This window comes from Lygodium microphyllum, chromosome 7, assembly GCF_053477565.2.
Source record: "Lygodium microphyllum isolate KBCC chromosome 7, Lygodium_microphyllum_v1.1.10, whole genome shotgun sequence".
In the NCBI taxonomy this organism is placed as follows: domain Eukaryota; kingdom Viridiplantae; phylum Streptophyta; class Polypodiopsida; order Schizaeales; family Lygodiaceae; genus Lygodium; species Lygodium microphyllum.
The window spans coordinates 55132511-55157971 of NC_141141.1; the positions used below are offsets into that span (position 1 = coordinate 55132511).

The window sequence follows — 25461 nt, forward strand, 5'->3', positions numbered from 1 at the left end:
CTGTGCCCAGCGCCCCCCCTGGCCCGCTCCAGTTGCTCCCTCCCCCTGAAGCAACATTCCCCTCCGGTAGCCCAACAGCATGATAGGTAGGTTCTCAACAGGGACGTGCAATAGAAACCTCTGGTCAGATGTCAGGGCATTTTGCGAGTGCCCCCCAGTCAAACACCTTACGTATCATCCTCTCTGAGGAACAACTCTTGGCCGTTTGTGCCACAGAGATGGAATTGAAAGAAACAACGATCTTTGGTGAGGACGTTGGACACTTACCATGGAGGGCCTGGCTGCAAGATTGGCTCCACTCCACGTTGTGCATTGGCATAGCGCAGATCAAGGAGACAGTCCTCATGGGCCAAGGGATCTTCATGGTTGGGCTCACCTTTGTGAACGCAGCTCGTGAGTTAGTGGAGAGCTCACCCTATGCCTCCACGAAGGGGGTCATTTACATGGTTCCCTGGTATAGCGGCTTCACAGTGGAGATATTTGTGCTTCATAATAGATTTCTCAGATATCCAGTCACCTTACTGCCTCCTTCGCACAGTTCTTTCTGCCTCCTTCGCGGATGCAGTGATAGCTGTAGGAGTCCCAAAGGTACAAGTGGCCGTGAAAGACAGAGTATACCAAAGTTCTTGGAGATTGAGGCAAGAGGTCACTCCTTTAGGTAGCAGGTCATTGTGACTTTGAGCATTAGGCAGCAGATTGCACGCATTTCGGAGCCAAGGTGGCTTTGTCTATAGGCCCGCAGGTGGACGCCAACGGCTTCACACGGGTTTAGAGATGACAGAGGGAGATGGCAGGGGAGGCCACAACTAGCTCCTCAGACACAGCCTTGGCAGACAGCAGGGCAGGCGACGCCCCCTCGGCAGAGCACTCCGCAGCCCCCCCCACCCTTCCCACCAGCAAGATTGTAGTTCCCCACATCCATGACCCGCGCCATAGACTATCTCACCTGAGATCCCATAGTCTCCTCCTTCCAGGGCCACAGGACGTCCCCTCCCCCCCCCCCCCCCCCCCCCCCCCCCCCCCAAATCCCTCGATCTTATTTCCCCCCACCACCTCCCTTGTTGAGCACACCCCTTGATCCGCACTTGGTACAGGTGATCCCCCCCAAACCCACCCCCCCTCCTCCCATAGGAGGTGATAAGCTATACACGCCTACATCCTCCTCGCACTAGCAGTCTTGCCCTCCCCACATAGCCACCAGCTCATCTGCCCTTGCCGCCCATCACACCTTCCCGAGATAGGCGCAGCTGTTACCACATGAGTTCTTCCGCAGTGGCCCGTGGTCCTACCTGAGAGTTGTGGAGCGCGGAGAGTTCCCACTACCTCTAGAGGTGGGGATTTTTGTGGTTCGTAAGTCAAGGAGGGGCAAGGTCTATCTACTAGCACCACCGGATGGACCAAACTACGCCTTTTTCCTTCAGTTCTCTCACTCAGGGGATTGGACAACGACACAGATAGAGGAGGAGGTGAAGATTCAGGTGGCGAATCACATCTCCCAGTGTGGATGGAAGAGGAAGGACTAGCGCTATTTGCACAGCAGTGGCCAGGTTGCATGATGGACATTAACTGGTGGGCTGGTACCAAGGTCCCACACTCCAACATTATCTTTCCATCCCCTCCACAGTGGAGAGCTGCGATGGATGTGATTGAGCATGGCTGATAGATGCATTGGTAGTACCACCTGGAGCATCTACCATCCCTATGGTCGAGGGCCACCATGGGGGATTAGAGCTCCCCGTCCAGGCCTACGGCAAAGCGTACTTGTATGCCCCATAGTTCTTTCTCGTCATCAACAGCTTCCACACCGAAGAAATGTTTGTTTGGTCAGTCACAGGTTTCCCCACGAGCTTACACCTCGCATCTTGGAATGTGAATACTCTCCACTATAGTGGGGCAAGAGGTTCCAAGAAGTTGATTGTTCGGGAGGAGCTGTAGCCGGCCCTTGCGGGACGGATAGACATCCTACTTCCGCAAGAGCACAAGCTCATCCCCGCCCAGGCCCATCGGGTAGGGAAGGTTCTCCTAGGCAAGTCACACACCTACTGGGAATACGCCATCGGTGCACACGGCAAGAGTGGAGATGTATGCACCTGTATTGGCCCGAGTCTTACTGCCTGCGTATGGGATTATGGGGCGATTGTGGCAGGGAGGGTTCTATGGGTCAAGTTGGATATTGGGGATTCGTACCTCGGAGTCCTCAATGTCTATACCCTTACTGAGGTCAGGGCACGCAGTAGGTTTTGGGTGGAGATTGCAACAGGACTCCCAGAGGTGGGACTCCTCGATTGTTGGAGGAGACTTCAATAACCTGGAGGCCTTAGAGGACCAACATGGTAGAGACAGAAACTACCAGGGCATGGTTGGGGAGGAGCAGGAGGCATGGAAGGTCTTCCTACTAGCAGTAGGAGCTCGCGATGCTTAGAGAGACCCAGCTTTCCACAGGAGGGAAAGGTTGGACTTCTCGTGGGGATACAAGCGGCTACGCGGAGTCCTGCTAGAGCAGTTGGATAGATTCTATGTGGGAGAGTGGGGATGCTCTTGCGGAGGCCAGATAGGGTAGTTGACTGACACCACGCTGTCCCATCACTACTCGGTCCTCCTGACACTTGATCCCCCGACATCTTCCCTAGGTACACAATTGTATTGGATCCCTAACTCGATCTATAGGAGAGAGGAGGTGAAGAGACGAATTGAGTAGATTTGGACTAGGGAGTGGAGCAAGAGGGACCGGATCGTAGAGGAGGTTTCAAAGGTCCTAGCCGAGTCGAGCAGTATTTGCTAGGAGGCAGCCCTATAGGCCAGGCAGTAGTGCTGGCAGGAGGAGAGAGCACTTCGGCAAGACCTAACAGCCACACAAAGATTATTACAGGAGACACTAGGGGATCCCATCCTCCACGCACAGGACGTGCACGCACGAGCAGCCATCGCCGGCCTACAGGACAGGCGCTTGGAGTTCTCATTCCGCACCTCAGCAGCCTTCTGGGCGCGGAAGGGGGACACCATGTGCAAGGAGTTCTTTCAGGCACATCAGCCCCGCACCTCAGGAGAGCAGATACACAGCCTTCGGGATCAGTATGGGAGGATTTGCTCTTGCCCAGACGAGGTGATGGAGATTTCCACGGACTACTATAGACGCCTTTTCTAGCAGGAGACAACCTCATCCAGAGGACAATGTTCTAGACAGCAAGTTTGGGATCACATCCTGTCCCTCCTCACAGAGGAGATGGGGTGCTCCCTCCTAGCCCTGTTCACAGAGAAGGAATTAGAGGAGGCTTATCACCACAGGACGGGCAGAAATGCCCAAGAGAGGATGGCCTCTCTAAGGCCTTCTTCACCACCTTCTAGGAGGTAGTGAAGGACCCCTTACTGGTGGCTTTCCAAGAGATTTTCAGTTCAGGTCGGATGCCAGGGAGTTTATCGGCAGGTCTTATCAGTCTCCTCCCCAAAGGGGGAGACCAGTTGGAGCTATCCCAATGGAGACCGATCACCCTGTTGCCAGTTGCCTATAAGGCATTGGCAAAGATGATTGGTAGGTGACTCCGCCCCATGCTTCCAGACATCATTCATGACACACAGACAGGCTTTGTCCAGGATAGGAGCATCCTAGACAATGTCTTCACCTTCTTTGAGGCGACAGAGTGGGCTCAGCACAGTGGTCAGCAGGGATTGGCTGTACTACTACTGGATTTTGAGAAAGCCTATGACAGGGTGGACTGGGACTTCTTGGAGAGCACCATGGAGAGGTTGGGCTTGCTCGAAGCATGGATCCATGGGGTCTCTGCACTCTACAGATCGGCTATCAGTAGGGTTCTCATAGGTGGCAGGAGAGGGGAGGAGTTTTGGCTGGAGAGATCGGTACGGCAAGGCTGCCCACTGGCCCCGTATTTGTTCCTACTCTTTGCAGAGGCGATGTCTCACTTCCTCAAATCACATTTTAGTGGGTTACGCGGCCTTCAACCTCCAGTGAGAGAGGAGACCGAGCTGTTAGACTCAAAGTATACAGATGATACAACACTTTACATAGAGGACAATGAGTTGATGTTGGAGAGAGTGAGACCAGCTCTCGAGGTGTTTTGTACTGCAGTAGGAGCGAAAATCAATTGGCGGAAAACAGTTGGTTTCCTTACAGACCTGGACTCTAGTACGGAGTGGGCCGTCCACTTGGGATTTAGATGGGTATGCAGAGGGCAGACCGTCGGCTAACCTAGGGTTCCAGGTGGGACTTGACATCACCCCCGCCCAACAATTTCTCCCAGTCCTTGACTCTATTCGGAGGAAATTGACCTATTGGAGTACTGCTCGCCTCTCCCTAGCGGGTCGCGAGCCCTGGTGGTCAACCAAGTCCTCCTAGCGACGGCTTGGTACATCGTCTCATGTTGGTGCTTCTCCTCGTCTTGTGTTGCTCAGCTTCGCCGCCTAGTGCGGAATTTCCTCTGGGCCGGGTCGGATGGTTCTAGGGACTCTCGGGCCAAGGTGGCGTGGGCGACTATCATCCGGCATTCGTCAGAGAGAGGGCTTGGGATCATTGACCCAGAGTATTAGAGTATGGTCCTTTTGGGCAAGCTTGTAGTCCACGGTCTCACACTAGGAGGGCAGACCTGGAAGATCCTACTGCAGGAGGGTCTCTAGGAGTGCAGATCGAGGCTTGGCGGGGTTTGGAGACCGTCCTTAAGATGGATCTTCACGATGACCCAGATCAGGCCCCCCAGATCCCCCTTCCTACGTAGCTTACTTCGTGTGTGGCACGGCCTCGGTAAGGCCCTAATTAAGAGCCCCCAAGATGCTAGGAGAAGATAGACCGTCAGTCGGTGATTTGGAACCCCCAGCTCAAAGATCAGGAGGGTACGGATCGGCAAGTGCCCCCACATCATCATGGTTGCGTCCTTAGCTCCAAAGAGCTGTCTCAGTAACATCTAATGGGAGATTTGAAATATATCTTGGAATTTTCACAATAATCTCCACAATTGGCATAACATTGCTTGACTCTGACACCTTTTGACTTTCATAGTACATGTATATACGAGAAATATTCATCCAGTACCACATAAACATATTGAATGCATAAATTTGACAAAGTAGCTCCCAAACCTCCCTTGAGTCTTCAATAAGTTTTACTTTTTCAAATGTTCGTGCTATTGTTTTAGTGCAATGTGTTCTAGCGAAAAAATATTGTTGAAAATGAACTCCACGCTCAATCACACGTAATTTGAAAAGAAGTGCAAAGCTGGATCCCATGTCATGCAATCACACAATCAATGAAATATGCGAAAATGTTGGGTATTTCACTCACGCCTCACTTATGCCTACGCTCACATAGGAGTGTTGGTGATTAGTAGGACACTGGGGCACTTTTTACTGTCGGTAGGAGAGGTTTTCTCCCCCAGACTTATGGTATTATTTCGTATGTGCATATGACACACACTTACGGGCACTTACCGTGTTTGGGTGTGAACACCCCTCTACAACCCTAAGGTTTAAGGGTTGTACCTTGTACTTTGAGTTGACACTCTTTTACTCTATTGTATTAGGTGTCGTGCTTCACTCTCTACTGTCTACTGGTTTTCTGTGCTAATCTTCGATCCTGTCCTCCCTCACATTTGGTATCAGAGCAGCATTGGCTCTGCTCAGGTCAGCTCAGGTTCTGCCCAACTCTGCTTAGCCTCCGGGAGCTTCTTGCTCAGTCCAACTCTGCCTTGGCTCTGCCCGTCATCTCGTGCAGCTCCTCGCCTTGAGAGTGCCCCGCCACCAATCTTGTTGGGACATTCCCACTCCTGTCCGCGCCCTCACGCCAGCTGCTGCACACCCCGCCAGACATCGTCCCTGTCACACGCCAGTTGCTGCGCTTGTCAAGTCGCCAGTCGCTACGCCTGTCCCAGTCGTCATACTCACCTGCAGCCGTCTGTGCCCTCCCGCAGTCTTTGACCCGCAGCTCGCCAGTCGCTTGACCTGTCGACTGCGCTGTGAGGAACGCGACAACCTGTCTAAACACCGCCAGCTCCAGTCTCCGACGTCAGCTCGCCCGACGGTCCCCACGTCACTTGCGTGACATGGCCGTCTGAAGCGCAAGTCAGCTCGCTTGACACCTGCCGCCCGGCAACATGTGATTTCTGTGGTATACGCGTTTTTTAAATTTTTTAAAATTTCGTGCCATTCTTGGAAGCAGGGGTTCCAACGCCACAGACACAGAAGTCAGGAAACGTGTCTGGGACACATTAAATGCAGTTTCTGGACACATTCATAAAAAATTTTGGGGCTTTTATGTTTTCTGGGAACATTGGTATACGCATTGGAGTTACAGTCACTGACAGACTGTTTTGACAAACCCGAGGTAAGAAATTTTGGGGATTTTGCTGGAACAGTGTTGCTGAACACTGATTGCATGATGAATTGCGTGCATAATAGACAGTTTTGACAGAGTGCACCTCTGTACACTAATTGTAGAAAGTTATTTTCTGCAATTTCTGGAAATTTTCAAATTTCCAGTGCAATCCTGCTTTGACATTGCTCTTTTGCATTTTTTGGTAATTGAAAATCATGCCAAATCAGGGAGGAGATGTTTTCACCTATGTATCCAAGGAGGATAGATTGGATGGAAATAACTATTCACTTTGGTCCTTCATGATGAAGAATGTACTTGTGGCTAAAATCTTTGGGATTATGTAAATGGAGAAGAAGCTTGGCTTGGAGTTGTGGCTCCGCGGCAACTCCTCCTCTAGGAGAATGTACACCATGGGCACCTCAACCTGCTCCACTTCAGCAACTTTCCCAAAGAACAGCAGCTCAAAAAGCACGGGATACACGGGATGCACAGGCTTTGTCGCTGATTGCATTGGTAGTTCAGCGGTCAATCAGCCCCCACATTCATTCCGCAGCTTCTTCACGAGAAGCTTGGCTAGCTTTGGAGCAGATGTTTGCAGGCAAGAATGAGTCTCGCATCTCTTTCTTAAAGCAAGAGCTAGAGACATTGAAAGCTAGAGACATTGAAAATGGATGAAGGTGATTCTATTCAGGATCACTTGAACAAAATTCAGGACTTGCGAGAGCAACTCATGAATGTTGATGAATATTATTCGGATGCACAGATGATATCTACCACTTTGAACTCATTACCTCCTTTGTACTCGGCTTTTCATACGGCCTTAAACCTTGCTATGAGGATTGCCGCGCAGCCAATCACTTTTCTTCAGTTAGTCAGTTTGCTTCTAGAGGAGGAGCAAACACGGAGGAACAGTGGTGTGGATGCTATAGCCTCTGAGCAGGCTTTTATGGCTAGACAGAGGGCAAAGGCAGTCAAGTGAAGAATGCTCTGCAGAGTTCTGGGACTTTTGGCACATCACAGGCAAACAAAAAAAAAGGAGACATGCAAGCCAAAAAGGGCAAATGCCATTATTGCAAGAAGCCAAGCCACAATATCACTGAGTGTAGAAAGTGCACTACCAAAGAGAAGAAAAAGGAATCAGGAATGTCTGTTTCTGATACTCCTTCCACTGCTACTGAGTCCACGTCCTTTGTTATAGACAAGGACTATTGTTTTTACACATGCAGTTATGACACCTCTTGGGCAGATCAAGCATTCAGCTCTACTGAGGATGCAGGCACTTGGTTTTGTGATAGTGGTGCTTCTAGGCATATTACATCTCGCAGAGATTTATTTACATCTGTTCATATAGCTCCAGTTGGCAAGTTTGTACAGTGTGCCAACAATGCATCATATCCTGTTAGAGGTATTGGGGAGATTGTGCTCACAGCCATTGATGGCTCTATTCTCCGCCTACAGGATGCTTTATTTGTGCCAGGTATAAAGAAGAATTTCCTCTCTATCTCTTCTTTGGCACGTTGTGGATTGCAGGTCACATTTGATGATGACGGATGCATGGTGAGAGACAAAGAACACATGACTTTGGTCTTGACAGGCACTTTATGTCATGGCTTATACGAGTTGGATGCTCTTTCAGTTGATCAGTCAGCGTATTTGACATCCACTCTTACTCCTGCTATGATATAGGTAGAGTTATGGCATGCTAGGATGAGGCATGTGAAGTTTGGCAGCTTGATGCTCGTACAACGTACGCAGATGCAAGATGGATTACCTCTACTGGAGAGACCTCTTGAGCACTTGTGCGAAGGATGTATTTTGGGGGAAATGCATTGTTTTTCGTTTCCCCGTGATGTTGCTTTTTGAGCAACAGCCAGGTTGCAGTTAGTGCATTCAAATGTATGTGGACCCATGCAAACAAAGTCATTGGGAGGATGTTACTATTTTGTGACTTTTATTGATGACTTTACTCGATTTTGCTGGGTCTACTCTTTGGTTAAAAAGTCAGAAGTGTATGATGCATTCTTGGCTTTTATTGCACTTGTTGAAAACCGGTCTAGTTGTAAAATTAAGACTCTCTGTTCGGACCGAGGGGGGGAATACATGTCCTCTATGCTGAATTCCTTTTTGAAGCAGAAGGGCATTGTCCATCAGTACACTACTGCTTACACTCCACAGCAGAATGGAGTTGTAGAGAGAGAGAGAATCGGTCACTCATGGAGATGGCAAGATGTATGCTCAAGGCAAAGAGCTTGCCTCATAGTTTCTGGATGGAAGCCGTCATGTGTGCTTGCCATGTTTTGAACAGATGCTCCACCAAAGCTTTGAAGAAAATTACACCTTTTGAGGTTTGGAACAGCTGGAAAACTTCTATTGGATACTTTCGTACCTTTGGTGCCTTGCATATGCACATATTCCAAAGGTACTCAAGAGAAAGTTGGATACCAAGACTGTTAAATGCATTTTTATGAGATATAGTAGTTAGAGCAAAGGCTACAGACTCTATGATCCTGTTTCTAAAAAGGTGTTTGTCAGGAGGGATGTACTATTTAATGAAAAATCAGAATTGTCCCTGGCTGGTTTAGACACATATCAGGCTGCCCGTGATGTATTTGAAGGGCTACTCCCCATTACATTTGGTGATTCAGCTGGAGTTTCAGCAAGTGAACTCAATGTTCAGCCAGCTACTCCTTTGGAAAATGCAGAAAATCAGCCATTGGCTGATCTGAATATTCAGCAGAGTGCTGAAAGTGAAATTCAGCAAGAGCTTATGCACAGTCAGGAGGCAAGTCAAATGCCTAGATGGTATTTACAGACTATGAAAGATAGTCATTTGGATGCACCTATGGCTAGTCGTAATAGAAGGCAAGCTCGTATGCATGATACTGCACATACCATGGAGTTTGTTATGGTAGCAAGCACCCTTGATGAAGAACAGCCTGAATGTTTTGAGGATGCACAACTGAGTGTGCATTGGATGGCAGCAATGAAAGCTGAATTGGATTCTATCACTAAGGATCAAACATGGGATTTGGTGTCTTTGCCATTTGGGAAGAAAGCCATTGGAACAAAATGGGTCTACAAGCTGAAGCGGAATGCAGATGGATCTATTGACAAATACAAGGCAAGGCTTGTAGCTAAAGGCTATGCACACAAAAAAGGCATTGACTATGAGGAGACATTTGCTCTTACTTCCCGCATGACGACCATCAGGTCTATGGCTGCTTTGGCTGCTCATTATGGATGGACTGTGCATCAGTTGGATATTAAAACTGCATTTTTACATGGGGAACTTCATGAGGAAGTATGTGTACAGAAGCCCATTGGTTTTGCAGTTGAGGGCTTGGAGCACTTAGCCTGCAAGTTGAAAAAAAGTTTTGTATGGTTTGAAACAAGCTCCTTGAGCTTGGTATGCAAAGATAGATGCTTTTTTGCTTAGCCAAGGGTTTATAAACAGCTCATCTAAGTCTACCCTTTACGTATGTAAAGAGGGGGGATCCATGCTTATCATTTGTCTTTATGTTGATGATCTCTTGCTTGCAGGGACACATGCTGCTTGGGCATTCAGTTTATACATGATGCTAGAGGTATTGGGTTATCACAGTCAAGATACATTAGTGAACTTCTTGAGAAGTTTGGCTTACAAGATTGCAAGCCAGTTTATACACCAATGGAACCTAGACTTAAACTGTCATTACATGATGAGAGTGATTTGTTTGATATACACACATATGCTCTAGCAGTTGGATGTCTTATTTACTTATGCAACACTAGGCCAGACATACAGTTTGTAGTTTCAGCGCTAAGCAGGTATATGCGTCATCCACGCATGTCACATTGGCAAGCTGTTAAGCGTATCTTCTGTTATTTGCAGGGTACTAGATCTCTTGGATTGCTTTATGCCAAGGGAGGACCACTGCAGTTACATGCTTACAGTGATTCTGATTGGGCTGGTGATTATGATTCACGTCACTCCACTAGTGGCCATTGTTTCTTTCTTGGCTCATCTTGCATATCTTGGCTTAGCAAGAAATAGTGCACTATTGCCACATCGTCATGTGAAGCTTAATGCAAGGCAGCTTTCACTACCACAGTTGAATGCATATGGATTAGACGCTTGCTAGCTAATCTGAATGTATCTGTTATGGAGCCTACTCCTTTGTTCATTGATAGTCAGAGTGCCATTGCAGTGGCACGGAACCTAGTGTTTCATGCACGCACGAAACACATTGAGATACATTATCACTTTATCAGAGAGAGGCTACATGCAAGTGATATCAGCCTTGTCTATTGTCTTACTACCAGTAATGTGGCAGATATCTTCACCAAAGCTCTTCTTCGTGAAAATTTTGAAGTGTTTCGCAATGCTTTAAATTTGATCTCCTTTGGTGGCGGATGGTCCTTGTACTCTTAACGACTCTTCACTCCAGGGGGGTTTGTTGGGTATTTGACTGACGCCTCAGTTACGCCTACGCTCACATAGGAGTGTGGGTGATCAGTAGGACACTAGGGCACTTTTTACTCTCGGTAGGAGAGGTTTTCTCCGTAGACTTATGGTATTATTTCGTATGTGCTTATGACACACACTTACGGGCACTTACTGTGTTCGGGTGTGAACACCCCCCTACAACCCTAAGGTTAACGATTGTACCTTGTACTTTGAGTTGACACTGTTTCAGTCTATCATATTGGGTGTCGTGCTTTACTCTCTACTATCTACTGGTTTTCTGTGCTGAGCTTTGATCCTGTTCTCCCTCACAGAAAAGATGGATGCATTGAAAGAAGTAGTGTCTAGCCTATCTACAAGTGCCCGTGTGTCATGTAAAATGCAAACACAGTTCCCTGATTATGTTAAGATCCTTAACCTCACCTCTCATCACTTAGTAGAAAGAAAAATTGTTGTGCTTTGCTCCATCCACCCAAGTCTCAGAAACACTTAGAAATAATGGTTCTCAAGATGTTGACCAAGGTATAAAACCCATCTCATAATTGGAGGAGTCATACACGATGAATATCCCGATTCTCGTATATGCAAAGAATAGTGTGTGCACAATAAAAGGTGCTAACTCAAGTGTGCGTGTATCTAAGATTCACCGCATATAGCTGCAGTGGGGATCATGTTGTGCTAGTGCTCAATGATGGTGCAAAGAGTACAGTAAACCAACCCGTAATACGAAAGTATTTAAAGAAAATCAAGAGACGACTCCTAAGTATAGTGTATTTAACAAGTGCTCTGTGAAGTGCTCACGAACCCATAATATCTATAATATGTAAAGATATCGGCAAGAAAGTATACCTAACTCAAGATGTCTAGTAACTCTTGATAAAAATCGAGCTCTAACTTGTCTAGAAAAACACCAATCTTAAACAAGACAACCAAGTTCTCAAGTACAAAAGATCCTAAATAATGAGAAAATAATTCCTACTCTAAACCAACACAAAAAATTTAACTAGAAAGCAACATGTCAAATGGTCACACAAACAACCAAGCACATAATATTCTACCTACAGAATACAACACTAGGGGTTTTTAGTCTATGTGAAAAAGTATGACACAAAATCCTACTTGCAAAATACAACACTAGGGGTTTTCAATTTATGTGAAAATGCGTGACACTAGAAGACGTAAATATGGCAAGTCTTGGTGTAGAAGAAGTAGGTTAAACCATTGAAGTTAGAGGGCATAAAGCTAGAGCTTTATGATCCAAAGGATTGGGAAGAGCTTGATGAGCTATGCAAGTCTACTACTATTTTGTCATTAAAACAAGTGTACTTCAATGTCATTGATACTAAGGGCGGCACTTATACATTATGGAAAAATATTTTTTATCTTTATGATAGGCAAAGTCTTGCATCTCAGTTGTATTGGTTGAAGAAGCTTGTGAATCTTTGCTTGAAGGATGGTATGCCTATGTCTTTATTCTTGAATGAGTTCTACTTTATTTTCAGCCAGCTTGTTTCGCAGGACATCAAGTTTGAGGATAACATAAAGTCTTTATTCTTGCTTGTCACATTGTCCAAGTCATAGGATACTTTTCGTACTACTATGAGTGCTAATCTCCCTGAGGGTGGTTTTAAATGCAATAATGTAGAGAGAGTGCTCTATTGATAGAAGAAGTAAACAGGAAGAATATTGATGCAACTCTGGCTTCTCATGCATTGATTGTTAGAGGCAAAAATGGTGAAAATGATAATAATAACTGTGGTAGAGACTCATAGCTCAACAGGTGCAAGTCTCAAACTCGTGGGCAATCTTGTAGTAAGTATTATGGTCGTAAGTCCTTTTTGACATGTCATTACTATGGACAACAAGGTCATGTTAGGCCACAGTGCCATAAAATGGAGAATGATAGTCACAATGAGAAAGGCAAGGGGGAAGTATAGGAAAATGCCAAGTCCACTAACATTGTATTTAAGTCCAGTGTCAAGATAAAAGAGGTAAATGCATTGGAGTACAGTTTTAATGGCTACGTTCTTGCAACTTTATCTCTTGATGCCACTCAGTTGACTGATAGATCGTCTGCTTACTCTCATTGTTGGCTTATTGATTTGAGGGGTTTCTTTTATGTTTCCTCGCATCACCATTGGTTCATTGCTACTGTACCTGTTACGACGGGCTTAGCTCAATTGAGAGATGACACTGCATTCGATATCATTGGCATAGGTGATATTAGACTGCAATTTGGTATTTGTGCTCTGTTTGTGCTTCATGATGTACATCATGTCCTAGCTTTGACAAAAAACCCTATTTTAATTGGACAATTGGATGATGACAAGTACGATGTATCCTTTGGTGATTCTTCATGGAAGATCACCCATGATAGTCTTGTTCTTGATAGAGGTGCCAAGGTTGGCAATCTCTACTCTTTGCTTATTTTTGGGTTTGTTGACCATGTATTGGTTGTGATGGATCTTCCGCATATATCTTTATAGCATCATTGCCTTGGGCACATATCTTTGAAAGGAATGAAAGTATTGATCCATTTGTAGTATTGCCCACCGTTCATGGATTACTTTTGTTTTTATTCATGTGATCATTGTCTCTATGACAAGGATACTCATAATTCGCATAAGAAGTCCAGTTCTATATGTGTGGGTGAGCCCTTAGCTCTTGTGCATTCCGATGTTTATGGCCCCTTGCTCTGTTAGTCCATGGGTGGTGTGAAGTATTTTGTTACGTTTATAAATGATTTTTTGCATAAGGTTTGGGCCTATCCCATGAAGCGAAAATTGGATGTTTTACTTATATTTCAACGTTTTCTCGCCATGGTTGAGAACTAGTCTGGATATAGGCTGAAATGCATAAGGTATGATAATAGGGATGGATATGTATCTAAGGCTTTTGAGCAACTATGTGATATGAGGGGTATTAAGCGTCAATTAATTGCCCTATACACCCTACCTTACAATGGCATTGCAGAGCGCATGAACAATGACTGTAGCACTTTTGGGTTGAGATAGTTAGTACTATTGTGCATCTCATTAATAAATCCCTATGCATTGCTCTTGGTGGTAGAGTTGCAAAGGTTTGGTCTGGCAAACCTCCGTTGTATGCATGCTTGCGAGTCTTTGGATATGAGGATTTTTGCCATTTTCCCAAAGACAAGTGCAATAAGTTGGATCCAAATTTTGTCAAATGTATCTTTCTTAGATATGGTGATGTAGGTGAGATGGGCTATCGTCTTTGGGATCTGCAAGCTTGGAAGATTATCTGCAGCCATGATGTTATCTTCCATGAGGATAAATGCATATGAGACTAGAGCAAGTGATTGAGATATGTAGGGTTATCTTTCGTGATGCAATTCGTGATGATATAGTGGCCTAGGATCTGCTTGTTGTGTAAGATCATAATGGTGGACAAGAGGACAAACCCCACAGCTAGTTTTGAGATGCTCCACTAGAGCTTCATATCCTCTTGAACATTATGAGCTGTCTATGGATTATGTCGTGGTGACACACTTGTAGTGCACCTCCTTCATTGACAGAACTTTTCTTTTCTTCTTCTTCCCAGTATCTATACAAACCACTTGAACATCCTCAAGTATCTTTGTTGTTACCATGCGTTCACTATATGATTCTTTTGTCAGGCAGATAGGCAACTTTTGAGAAGGTCCACATTCCACATGATGTGTAGTCATCAATCAAAAGCTTCCATGCAAAAAACCTAAAACCATTATCCCTTGGGCATAAAATAGATTCCCAAAGTTGTGTAATGCTGGATAAATTTTTTGTATGAGAGTTGCATGTAGAAAGAGGAGGTTGATTTTAATGACATCTTCTCTTCTATGGTTAAGCTAGCTACCCTATACTTGGTCTTGGCCTTGGTTGCTCAGCTGGATTTGGATCTTTATCAAATGGATGTTAAGACGGATTTCTTATATAGGGATTTGTATGAGGAGAAATATATGTAGTAGCCTAAGGGCTTTCGTGGAAAAAGGCAAGGAACACCTAGTGTGTAAATTGAGGAAGAATCTTTATGGATTTAGACAAGCACCTAGGGAGTGAATCCATTCCTGCAATGATATGGATCGGTGTCTATATACGAAGAAGACCCGTAATGGTAGCCTTATTATCTTGGTGCTTTATGTTGATCACATGTTTATAGCTAGGAGTACTCATGCTAAGTTGGATGCATTAAAGACTTAACTCAAGAAGAGCTTTGAGATGAAGGACATGGGACAAGCCTTACACATACTTGGTATGTGTATTATATGCAATCACTTTAAGGGACTTTTTTATTTTTCCCAGAAGGAGTACATACACACACAAAGTACTTGAGCAATTCCATATGCAAGATGGTAAGCCTATCGGTTCTTCTTTGCCTTCTCATGTCAAGGTTAGTCTAGCCAATTGTCCACATTTAGATGATGAGAGGGCTAAGATGGCCAAGGTTCTATAGGTATCCCTACAATGGAGAGTTTGATGTATGCCATGATAGCCACTCATCTTGATATAGCATTTGCAATAGGAGTTGTGGCATGTTATATGGCTACATATGGCAAGCAACACTGGGACGTCATAAAGGGTATCATGAGATACCTTAAAGGCACTATAGATATGTGCATTTGCTATGGTAGCGAGGATACAGGAGTTGTGGGTTACATTGACTCAGATTATGCAAGACATGCAGATAGTAGGAAGTCCAGCATTGGGTATGTCTTTACCTATACTAGAGGTGCTATCTCTTGGATGTCCAAGGTGGAGAAATGCATAACCTTGCCTACTACTGAGACTGAGTACATTGCAACCACTAAGGCTTATAAGGAGGCCCCCTGGTTAGGCCATCTAGTTGTAGATCTTGGTATGACTATGACTCCTACAGTGCATTTGGATTTAATGAGTGCCATTCAATTGGCCCATTAATTTGGTATTCCAAGTGAAGACAAAACACATTGAGGTATGCTATCACTTCATCAAAGAGGTGGTAGAAGGTAAGTTCATTGAGCTTATCAAGATACCTATGGATATGAATCCTACAAATTTGTTTACTAAAAGTTCCCTAGTGAACGATATGCCTTCCTTAGCAAGATAATGGACTTGGGATGAGATGATGTCTTTCCTCATCCAATTGTACTCTATGTACATGTTGTACTTTTCTATTTTTTCTTTTACTCCCTCGCTCGGGCACATTCATCTTTAAGTGAGAGGTTGTTGGGGATTAAAGGTTGTCTATGCCTAACCGCCTACATTTACTTGTATACAATATTTGCACACGTGTACATTGCACATGATGGGTGCCCATCATTATCACTTCATTCTTTATTCTTTTTGTGACAAATAAAATAAGGGAAGGCAGCCCATACACTGTGATTGTTGGAGTTTACACATAGTGGTCTCTCTCTTCTTGCTTAAACCTCCATATCTCTTATACTCTTTTTGCTTCCGCTCATGCTTTCACCTTTTGCTCACCCTTTCATCCCAAATCTCTTGAAAAGGATTTCCTCTTCTTGCCTTTGCTACCCTCCCTTAAGGGGTTTAAAAAGCATATGAACTGAGGATCATTTGCCAATTACACAAACGTTTTAGCTACTGTCCTCAACTAATCTTTAAATTGGTCATAAAGTTCCTCTCCCTCTTGCAGGCCATGAGCTTCTAAAGGTCTAGAAGGACCGAGGTTTTGATTTAAACCAACATTATTAGCTTGCTATCCATGTTGCATGCCTTATCCAAGATCAAGCATTGCATTTTCCATAACAATTTGTGAATTTTCAGATGGAGAGGCATCGTTACTACTTGATACCATCTCACTATCTAAAGACATCCTTACTATAATTCCTCAGCTGAATACAATTTCAACACTAGAGCAAAGCTTCTAACCTTCAATAGGGTGCCTTGGGCCCATCAATTCAGGGGATTTGACGGTATCCTAGTGATGGAACCTTACAGCAAGTATACAATTCCACATAAATTAGAAATGCAACTATTACCACTTAATCTTGGACATTGGATAGCTTGTTTGGCCCCAAACTTGGTACCCCTTGCACTATTTCTTTATCTTAAATTGCAATCTCAAATTGCCTCTTGGTGTAAATAACCAGCAAGCCTTCAAACCAATTTGCCCTCTAGTTTGCTTGGAGATTGGCCTTTACACTACTCCTTGAAAAACAAATTAAGCCCCAAATCCAATATTATGGGCTGGTTAGTCTCTTGAATCTTTTTGAAAATTTTTAATTTCAGTGCTTGAATTCAAACCTTGGAGGCTCAATTCTAAGTATGCATCTTAACATGGCTGAGAAACCCTAATTTATGCTGTAAATTAGGGTTTATAGTAAAAGTTAACCAAAATTTCCACTTCTAATGATTCAAATTAGGGTTGCTCTGCTCAAACAGCCATGGAAGTTGTTAACTACAACTTAGGACCACTAGAAAGGTTGTTGGTCCTTCCTATATGTTGTTACCTGTACTAGAAGAACCTTTGGCTGCTATCACTTGTACTTGGAGGGCTCCAAATTGTTCACCTACTGTAGGGCTGGTCCTTGGTAGCTGGAAATCACATTAGCAATATCTCCTACAGCCTCCTTTCTCATAATGGCTCAAGTAGACTTCCACCAACTCCCTAAACGATTTTTCCACTTGCATGGGTAAGTTTTGCAAGGTGGCAATCCCATTTTTCAGCATTATCTAGCTTTAATAATTATTCTAGTGCCTAGAAAAATGATTTCACCAGCCAATAATTAAATTGGCTAGGCTAATTTGTCTCCCAAGTGTCCCTAAGTAGTTATTGACTCCTAGATTTGCATTAATTAATTAATTAATTAATGTGTAGTCTCAAATATCACCACTATTATTGGTGGCCAAGAAATCGGTTTAGATGCAAATTTGACACTGGGTACCACCTAGTACTTGTCAGGTATAACTTATTACAACTTTTGTCTTTGGCATCAATTGATATTTCGGGATCATGTGTCCCACGATGTAAAATCAGTAACTTACACCTCACATGTGCAAGTCACATTAGCACATTTGATTATCTTTTAATCAAATGCTAAGCAAAACAATAAAATTTCACGTCTTCGTCATAGAAAGAGTGGTCTTGCTATCACACATGAGACCGTGAACTATACCCAATTTATGGATTATACATTTTCTTTCAATGTAGTATAATTCTTCTATTCATAATACTTGTTTTTCTCTCACTAATGTTGCTTCTACTTGGTATTGCAATAGTGGTGCTTCTAAGTACCTCACCTTTTGCTAAGCATTATTTTCATTTCTCTCACATGTACCTAAGGGGGGCCCAATCATGTGTGCCAACAACACCTCTTATGCAATTAAAGGCATTGGTCATGTGCATGTTGTTTTTGTTTTGGGCATTGCTGTAACATTGCAGGACATCCTCTACGTGCTTGGCATAAAAAAAAATCTTATTTCTATTTCAACCATTGCAGAAAAATCTTATTTCTATTTGAACCGCAACTTCAAGGTTTGGAATCATTTTCAATGACCCCTAGTGTGCAGTATTTGATGATCAAGTTTCTTCTTCCATTGTCTTGACTTGCACCCTCACTAAAGGCCTCTCTTGTCTTGGTACATATGATAAGCAGCTTGCTGAAACTCCTGTTGATCTACCTTATTAGCAAAAGAATCTTTTCAATATACACATTTATGGCTAGAGGCTTGGCCACATCAACTATCGTGCATTAGTGAATCTTCAATCAAAGGATATGGTCGGAGATCTTCTAAAAAAACCATCTACTATTGAATCACTTTTGTGAAGGTTGCCTACTTGGTAAGAAGCAATGATTTTCATTTCCCAATGATTCTCGTGTTGATTCTCCATCTATTTTTCATCTCCTTCACAATGATGTTTGTGATCCGCATATTGGAAGATTCCTCCATTTTGTTACCTTTATTGATGATAAATCCTGATTCACTTTGGTATATGGGCTGAAATCTAAGTCAGAAGTTCTTGCTTTGAGACTTTTATTGCATGATGGAGAACCAAAACAGTTCTCACATGCAAACCCTTTACACCAACCGGATAAGGGGACCAGGTGGGGGAATGGAGGGGGGGGATATCTTTCTAAACAATTTTCAAAGTATTTTCATTTTGAGGCATTCATCATCAATGCTCTGTCCCTTAGTCCCCACAACAAAATGGAGCAGTGGAATGGAAGAATAGATCACTAATGGAGATGGCACAATGCATGATGAAAAGTAAGAATTTACCAAATTCTTTTTGGCTCAATGCTATTCTTTGTACCGCTTATGTTTTGAATAGATGTCCCACAAGAGCTTTGCATACATCACTCTTTTATGAGACATGGATTGGCTCCAAGCCTTCTCTCCCTCATATGAGGGCTTTTGAATCATTAGCGTATGTTCATGCCTTCTCAAAAGAGGCACAAGTTGGATGATAAGGTTATTCACTGCATATTTATTGGGTATAGTAATGAAAGACAAGGATATTGACTTTATCAACCTTCTACAAACAAGATTATCATAAGCCGAGATGTTATCTTTGTTGAAAATGCTTTTCATTCTTTGCAAGACTGTCAAAAACAGCCTATTATTGATGCTTTGGGCATCTTTGATAGTCTATTGCTGCTCTTTCACAATGGTTCCATGGTTGATCCTTCTATTCAACCTTCATTTCTACCACATACAAGCTCATTACAGCAGCTGAATCAGCCTGAATTACAGCTACAATAGCAGCCAATATCTTGTTCCATGAGCAACCCACTATTGATGATGAATTGGAGCACACAAGGGCTGAAATTCAGCAGCTAAAAAAGATCCTGTTGTTTGTTTGACACCCTTTGGTAAGCATGCAATAGGTACCAAATGGGTTTTTAACATTTTAAAAAAATTTGGACGATTCTATTGACATGTATAAAACACAACTAGTTACTAGGAGCTATGCCCAATGGCAAGGAGTCGACTTTTTCTCCTACATCTCGCATCACTACCATTAGGAATATTATTGTTTTTGCTGCCTACTTTCATTGGGAGGTAGATCAATTGGTCATCAAGAGGGCATTTCTCCTTGGGTATTTCACTTAATACTAAGTAATGATTTTATAGCTAGAGCTTTGTACAAGCATATGGGACTTTGTTTGGTGAGCGATTGATAAGGATGGTATATTTTATGGCTTTAGCCCAAAATTATTGAGGAAAACTAACATTGGATAATATACTAATGACCATTTCCTAGTCAATCCATTTAATGCACTTAACACCACCATTTTGGATAGGAGTATAAGGGGCTATCAACTCTCTTTTGATGCCATGGTTGTCACAAAGCTATTTAAAAGCATTGGATACAAAACACAATGCTTACATGTAAAAAAGTCTAAAAACTGAAAACATGCAAATGCTTTAAATGGCAAAGGACTTCCATTCCCTTGGTGTCTTATATAATAGTAGTATATTGAATAGATCAAAGAGAGAGAAAACAAGGCATTGCTTTAACGACAAGGAAGTAAAAGTAGACATAAAAGAGATGTTGAGAATGCATTCAGATACCTTGTGAAGGTGTTTCAAATATGAATGGTGATTCACTTTTTGGGAAAGAATCCAAGCATGAAGTCTTTGCAAAATAAGTCAAACATTTAGGGCATGTTATATGGAAGGGGGAATAAAAATAGAACTAAAAAACATATGAGCTATCTTAGAGTAGCCATCTTTAGAGAACTTGAAAGACCTCACATGATTAAGTAAATGTTGCACATGTGAGGTGCAACTGGGGTTAGAGTAAATTTACGAGCCCGGGACCTGAGAAAATCACAGGATGTCAAAGGCAAAAGTTGCTATAAGTTATGTTGCACAATTACTTGGTGGTATTTGGTGTCAATTGTTGGTGTAGGTCATTCATTTGGCCATAAGTGTTAGTTGGTGACACTAGAGATGTGGAGTTTAATGGTATCTAACGTCGATCTAATGATCAAAGATGGCACATAGAGACTTGGGAGTGGAAGATGCCTAGCCAATTTAATTATTGGCCAGCCACATTATTTTTCTAGGCACCGAAATAATTATTAGATTAATTTTCAGTAATTAAGGGCTGAAATTTAATATTTAATTATGGATAATGTTGGAAAAACTATTTGGGAAGGTTATCACTTGGCAAACTTGCCCATATAGGCCGGTAAAAGGCTAAAGAAGAGGAATAACGAGATCATTCTTGCTGTAGCAAATATGGGAGAGCTGTGAGCAGCCATGGCCAGCCTATTTTCAGCCATTGCAGCCAGCCACGAGTGAGTTTTGAGGAGGTGATTGCAGTTTTGGACAGGCGATTGTATCCAGGTACAAGGTGATAGCTGATTTGGATGTCTCAGCTGTAGGCGACAGCATTTAATACTGTTGTGGCAGGGCAGCAGTTGCATTTGACTAATTTTCAGTCATTCTTCCCTCGCGACAAAACTCCAAATTTTTCTCTCTCCACATCTTTCTCTCTCATCTCCTAGCCATTTTACAGCCTTGCTTCGAAGATCTCAACATTTGGACCCTTGGAGGCTGAGAAATTTCAAATTTCTTTGTTGTAAATTCTAATTTACAACAAAAATTAGGGTTTAGCAGAAGCCTCGGGAAGCGTGCCAAAAATTGGAAGTTCCAAGACCTAGATTTTTCAGGGCTGAAGGTGAATTCCAGCTATAAATTCAGGTGGAGGACTAGCCAGCCATTGAATTCAGGGCATTTCCATCACCTATGAAGTGGGTGAAGGCCAATTAAGTGCCCGAATCAAGGGGCAAATTAGATTGGAGACTTACTAGTCACTTTGGATAGCAAGCCAAGTTTGGATTGTGAAGGGGATTGGGAGAATCCCATTGTAAATCAACTTCTTCTTCAATAAAGCTAAAGAAATACCGAAAGGGGTGCCAATTTTGGGGCCAATTGGGTGTGCATTGTCCAAGATCTATAGGTAATTTTGTATTTCAGATTTGCATTTATTGTTTGCTGCTGTAATTAAGTTGTAATCAAGGATTTACCACCCATCCACGGAAGGAAGGTTAGTTTCAACACCCCTTCTTTTGAGCATCAAACAAAAGCTGCTCTATTGCATCACTGCGGTACCTTCTTTAGCAAGATTAGTAGGTTATCTATCAAGTCCTCCTAGCTGCTATGTGTTGTATCAATTCATGTTAGAGATTCTTGAAGTCATGCATTGGCCAGGTGGAGCATCTCATTATAATTTTTATTTGGCCAAGAGAAGACAGGTAAGGTAGCTTGTGATGTTATCATCTAATTTAGCTCTAGAGGTGGTTTTGGGATCATTGACCTAGATTATGAGAGCAGAATATTATTGGTTAAGTTCATTGTTATGGATCTACCTCTAGGCAAGGAGCCTTAGAAGAAGGTATTGCCATGGAGAGATTATAGTCTATTACACTTGCATTTGGAGGACCATGGCAACCTAGCATTCACTGGATTGTTTTAGGAGATTAGGGCTAGAGATGTAGGGGCATGATTTGAGGTTAGATTTGCAGGTGTAATTGTCAAAGCTTGGAGATTTGTTTCACTTGGCCTCCACTAGCTATAACTGGCCATGGTTGAAATAAGCTAGTTGAATTCTACAAAAGTTGAGGAACAATGTGGAATATTGGAAGCTTTCCACTCAGCCAATGCATACAAGGCTCATAATAGTGCACAAAAGTACTATGGTGTATGCTCACTTTGACTAGCCACTCTTAGTTTGGAGCAAACATTCATGTCACAAACAATAGTTAAAGTAGTACTACAATACTTGAGAGTGATATTGGCAACACAAAGAGGTAGGTGAAACTTCCAAAAGGTCAGGAAACACTAGGGGGTGATGTTCAAAAACAATGGTCTGTGAGCACTTGAGAGTGGACTGCTTAAGGGTCAGCACATTTCAGTACTGAATACCACTTTTCAGCGTTTACAAACTAGGTAAACTGTGTAAAGTCCACTTCACAATGGTTTTCAAATGGTGAGTGTCAATAAAGGGTACAGATTTTTTATTTGAAGTGACAATTTAACCATATGAAAGTATGTGTCTATTAATAAGATCACTCTTGTGAATCACATTCAATTGGAGGGCAACTCAATTATGTAAGCTTAATGATTTGTTTGTGTAAGTTGTATAGGGGGCTTAATATATTGAATATATGCTGTCACATGCTGGCAACAAAAAAAGATATTGGTGTGTTTGCAGTGCAGGCAATATAATTCCTTTTGAAAATCATTTTTAGTAGAACAGCACTCCAGTACTTTGTTTGAGATAATTAGAGTGCCTGAGATGCATGGGCACCTTGGCTTTATTGGCTGCTCTTTTCCTCAAACTTGGGCTCACTTATTCAGGCTTGTAGCTATTTCCATGTTAGTTCTAAGGCCTAAGCCCTAGTTGTAAGTCTTGGTAGTCAATAACCTGGGGTATGTCCAATTTTGTGTCAGGCATGACATTTATGCATCTTTTCTGATTTCCTTTTTTTGAAACAAAATAAATATAGGTTTTTATTTTTGTTGCAGCAATCTCTCGTTGATTAGGGCAGATGTTGCAAGGCTTCCATTTGCCACAGGCACAGTTGATGCAGTCCATGCAGGGGCTGCAATGCATTGTTGGCGAAGTCCCTCAAATGGCGTGAGTACTGCTTTTAAAGTTGCATCATACCTTGCTTCATTTGGGTAAACAGTACTGTGTTTAACATTGGGCTCTCAACATTGGGATAAAACATTCAAGATTGGGGTCAGTCAACCTCTTAACGTACTGATTCCATTGATATGCACAAATATACTTGGCATATTAAAATGGCTCCAGTTCCTTCATCATTATATTTATTTCTTCCAGTTGTTTTTATGCCTTCTTGGCAAGGGGCAGCTCTGCCTATCGATATACCACACTAATGGGAGAGGACATGTTAAAATAAGGAAGGAGTATCTGCAAATCAGTCTAAGCTTACACTTGAAGGCATGATTTCATTTAATGCCACAAATGCCTACTATAGTCATGCAGTGGAAGCATTTACTATCCCTGCTCTAGTCACAATATGTCCCACCACAGCTGTGGGCACTCACTGGTAGCCAGCCTTATTGCACTATCTATTAAATGAATGGATTTTTCCTGTTCCTATGTTTCTTTTAAAAATATAAGATATAAACTAGACCATGATCATTAATTCATTGAAGGGTCACATGAGAGAGAGAGAGAGAGAGAGAGAGATAGAGAGAGAGAGATGGAACGTCAAGGATGCCCCATCGATTGTGCTACCGACGACAGGCTAGCTACACTACTATTCCAGATGCGCGCGCGAGAGAGAGAGAGAGAGAGAGAGAGAGAGAGAGAGCGTAAGAGAAGGATGGAGATCGCGTCGCCTGTGCCTGTCGCGCCGCCATAGCCCGTCTGCGTCCACGTCGTTGCCTGCAGCGGCCGTTTCGCCGTCGTCCGCAGGGCCGTCGTCCGTCGCCCGCCGCCCGCAGGCCCGTCGCCTGTCGCACGCCCCTGAAGTTCCGTCGCCCGCGGCTGCCCTTGGCGCCCTGTTGCGTATCGCCCACGCCCCGTCGGGCGCGACTGAGTCCCCCGCCCCGCTGCCGGTCGGCCCATCGTCAGCGGCCCCTGCCCTGCTGTCGCCCGCCTGAGTGGCGGGCTCTGCACCAGCATTTTGCTCGTTTGCCCTCTGTGTTTAGGGTTTCTGCTGGCGAGGCCCCTGCCCTGTGCCCCCGACTATCCCGCGCTGCCGTCGACTGCCAGACCTGTGTTCCACCCTCAGGCCCTTGCATTGTTAGGGTTGCGCCCTGCCACACGCGTTCTTGGGACAGGCCACGACTCAGGCTGACAGGTAAAGCTCCGGTTTCATTGGCTGTGTTTGTGGAATCTGTCCTTGGACAGCGCCGCTGTACAGGAAAGAAAGAGAGCAAGAGCGAGAGAGAGAGCGCGAACGAGAAGACAGCAGTATGGCTGGCCTGGATATGGATTTTCTCGACCAGACGGTGGCAGCCCTTGGCCCTGATTCCGATGCAGAGGAGACAGAGGATATGGTGCCATGCACGGAGGAGCTGCCTCAGGGTTCTGAACTGCCGGGTTCTGAACTGCCGCTTGCTGGCAAACGCTCCAAGCATACTTCTGATGAGCCAATGGGTCCTCAGGAACGTTCCTATGCGCAAGTGGCCTCTGATCCTGTGGATTCGCAGGAAATCGACTGGGAGCATTTGCTAGACTTTGCCAATACTCTGCTTGGCGATTATGTCCAGCATAATACTGAATCTTTTTCTGAAGCGGGAACGGATGATGTGCTGGAAGCTACGGTGGACCCTAAATCAGTCTTGAGATCTTTCTCGGTTTTTTATGATCGTGCAGTTATCCTTTTCTTCACTGGCAGGATCCCAGTGCTGTCACATATTCGCCAGTGGATGCACCGTTTATTGCAAGGGGAGTGTGTTGAGGAGATCTTCCTTGGACCCCGCGGCTTTTATGAGGTGCTGTTGAAATCGGAAATGCATCGAGCTGCGCTCCTGTCCAAGTTGCCACTATTCTTTGATCGCCGCCTGGTCCATGTTGTACCATGGCGCCCCATGGCCGACTTCCAGCGTCTGCTTCAACGAGAATGCCCGGTGTGGGTGGAGGTGGAAAATTGTCCGGCGGTCTATTGGCCAATGTTGAAGGATGCCATGGCGGTTGTGGGCACGGTGCTGGTCCCCCCAAGCCTCAGGGCAATGAACCAGAACCGTTTATGCATGTTATGGGACAC

At 43.9% G+C, this 25461-nt stretch overlaps 1 protein-coding gene across 1 annotated transcript in view; it reads left to right on the top strand.

Annotated features, from left to right (window-relative positions):
- The window catches only part of LOC148033465 (putative methyltransferase At2g41040, chloroplastic), a 241890-nt gene that overhangs the window by 160679 nt on the left and 55750 nt on the right, over positions 1-25461 (top strand). The window contains exon 6 of the mRNA XM_087681380.1: positions 23246-23357. Coding sequence (XP_087537506.1) covers positions 23246-23357 — 112 coding nt within the window. The remainder of the gene's footprint in view (positions 1-23245; positions 23358-25461) is intronic.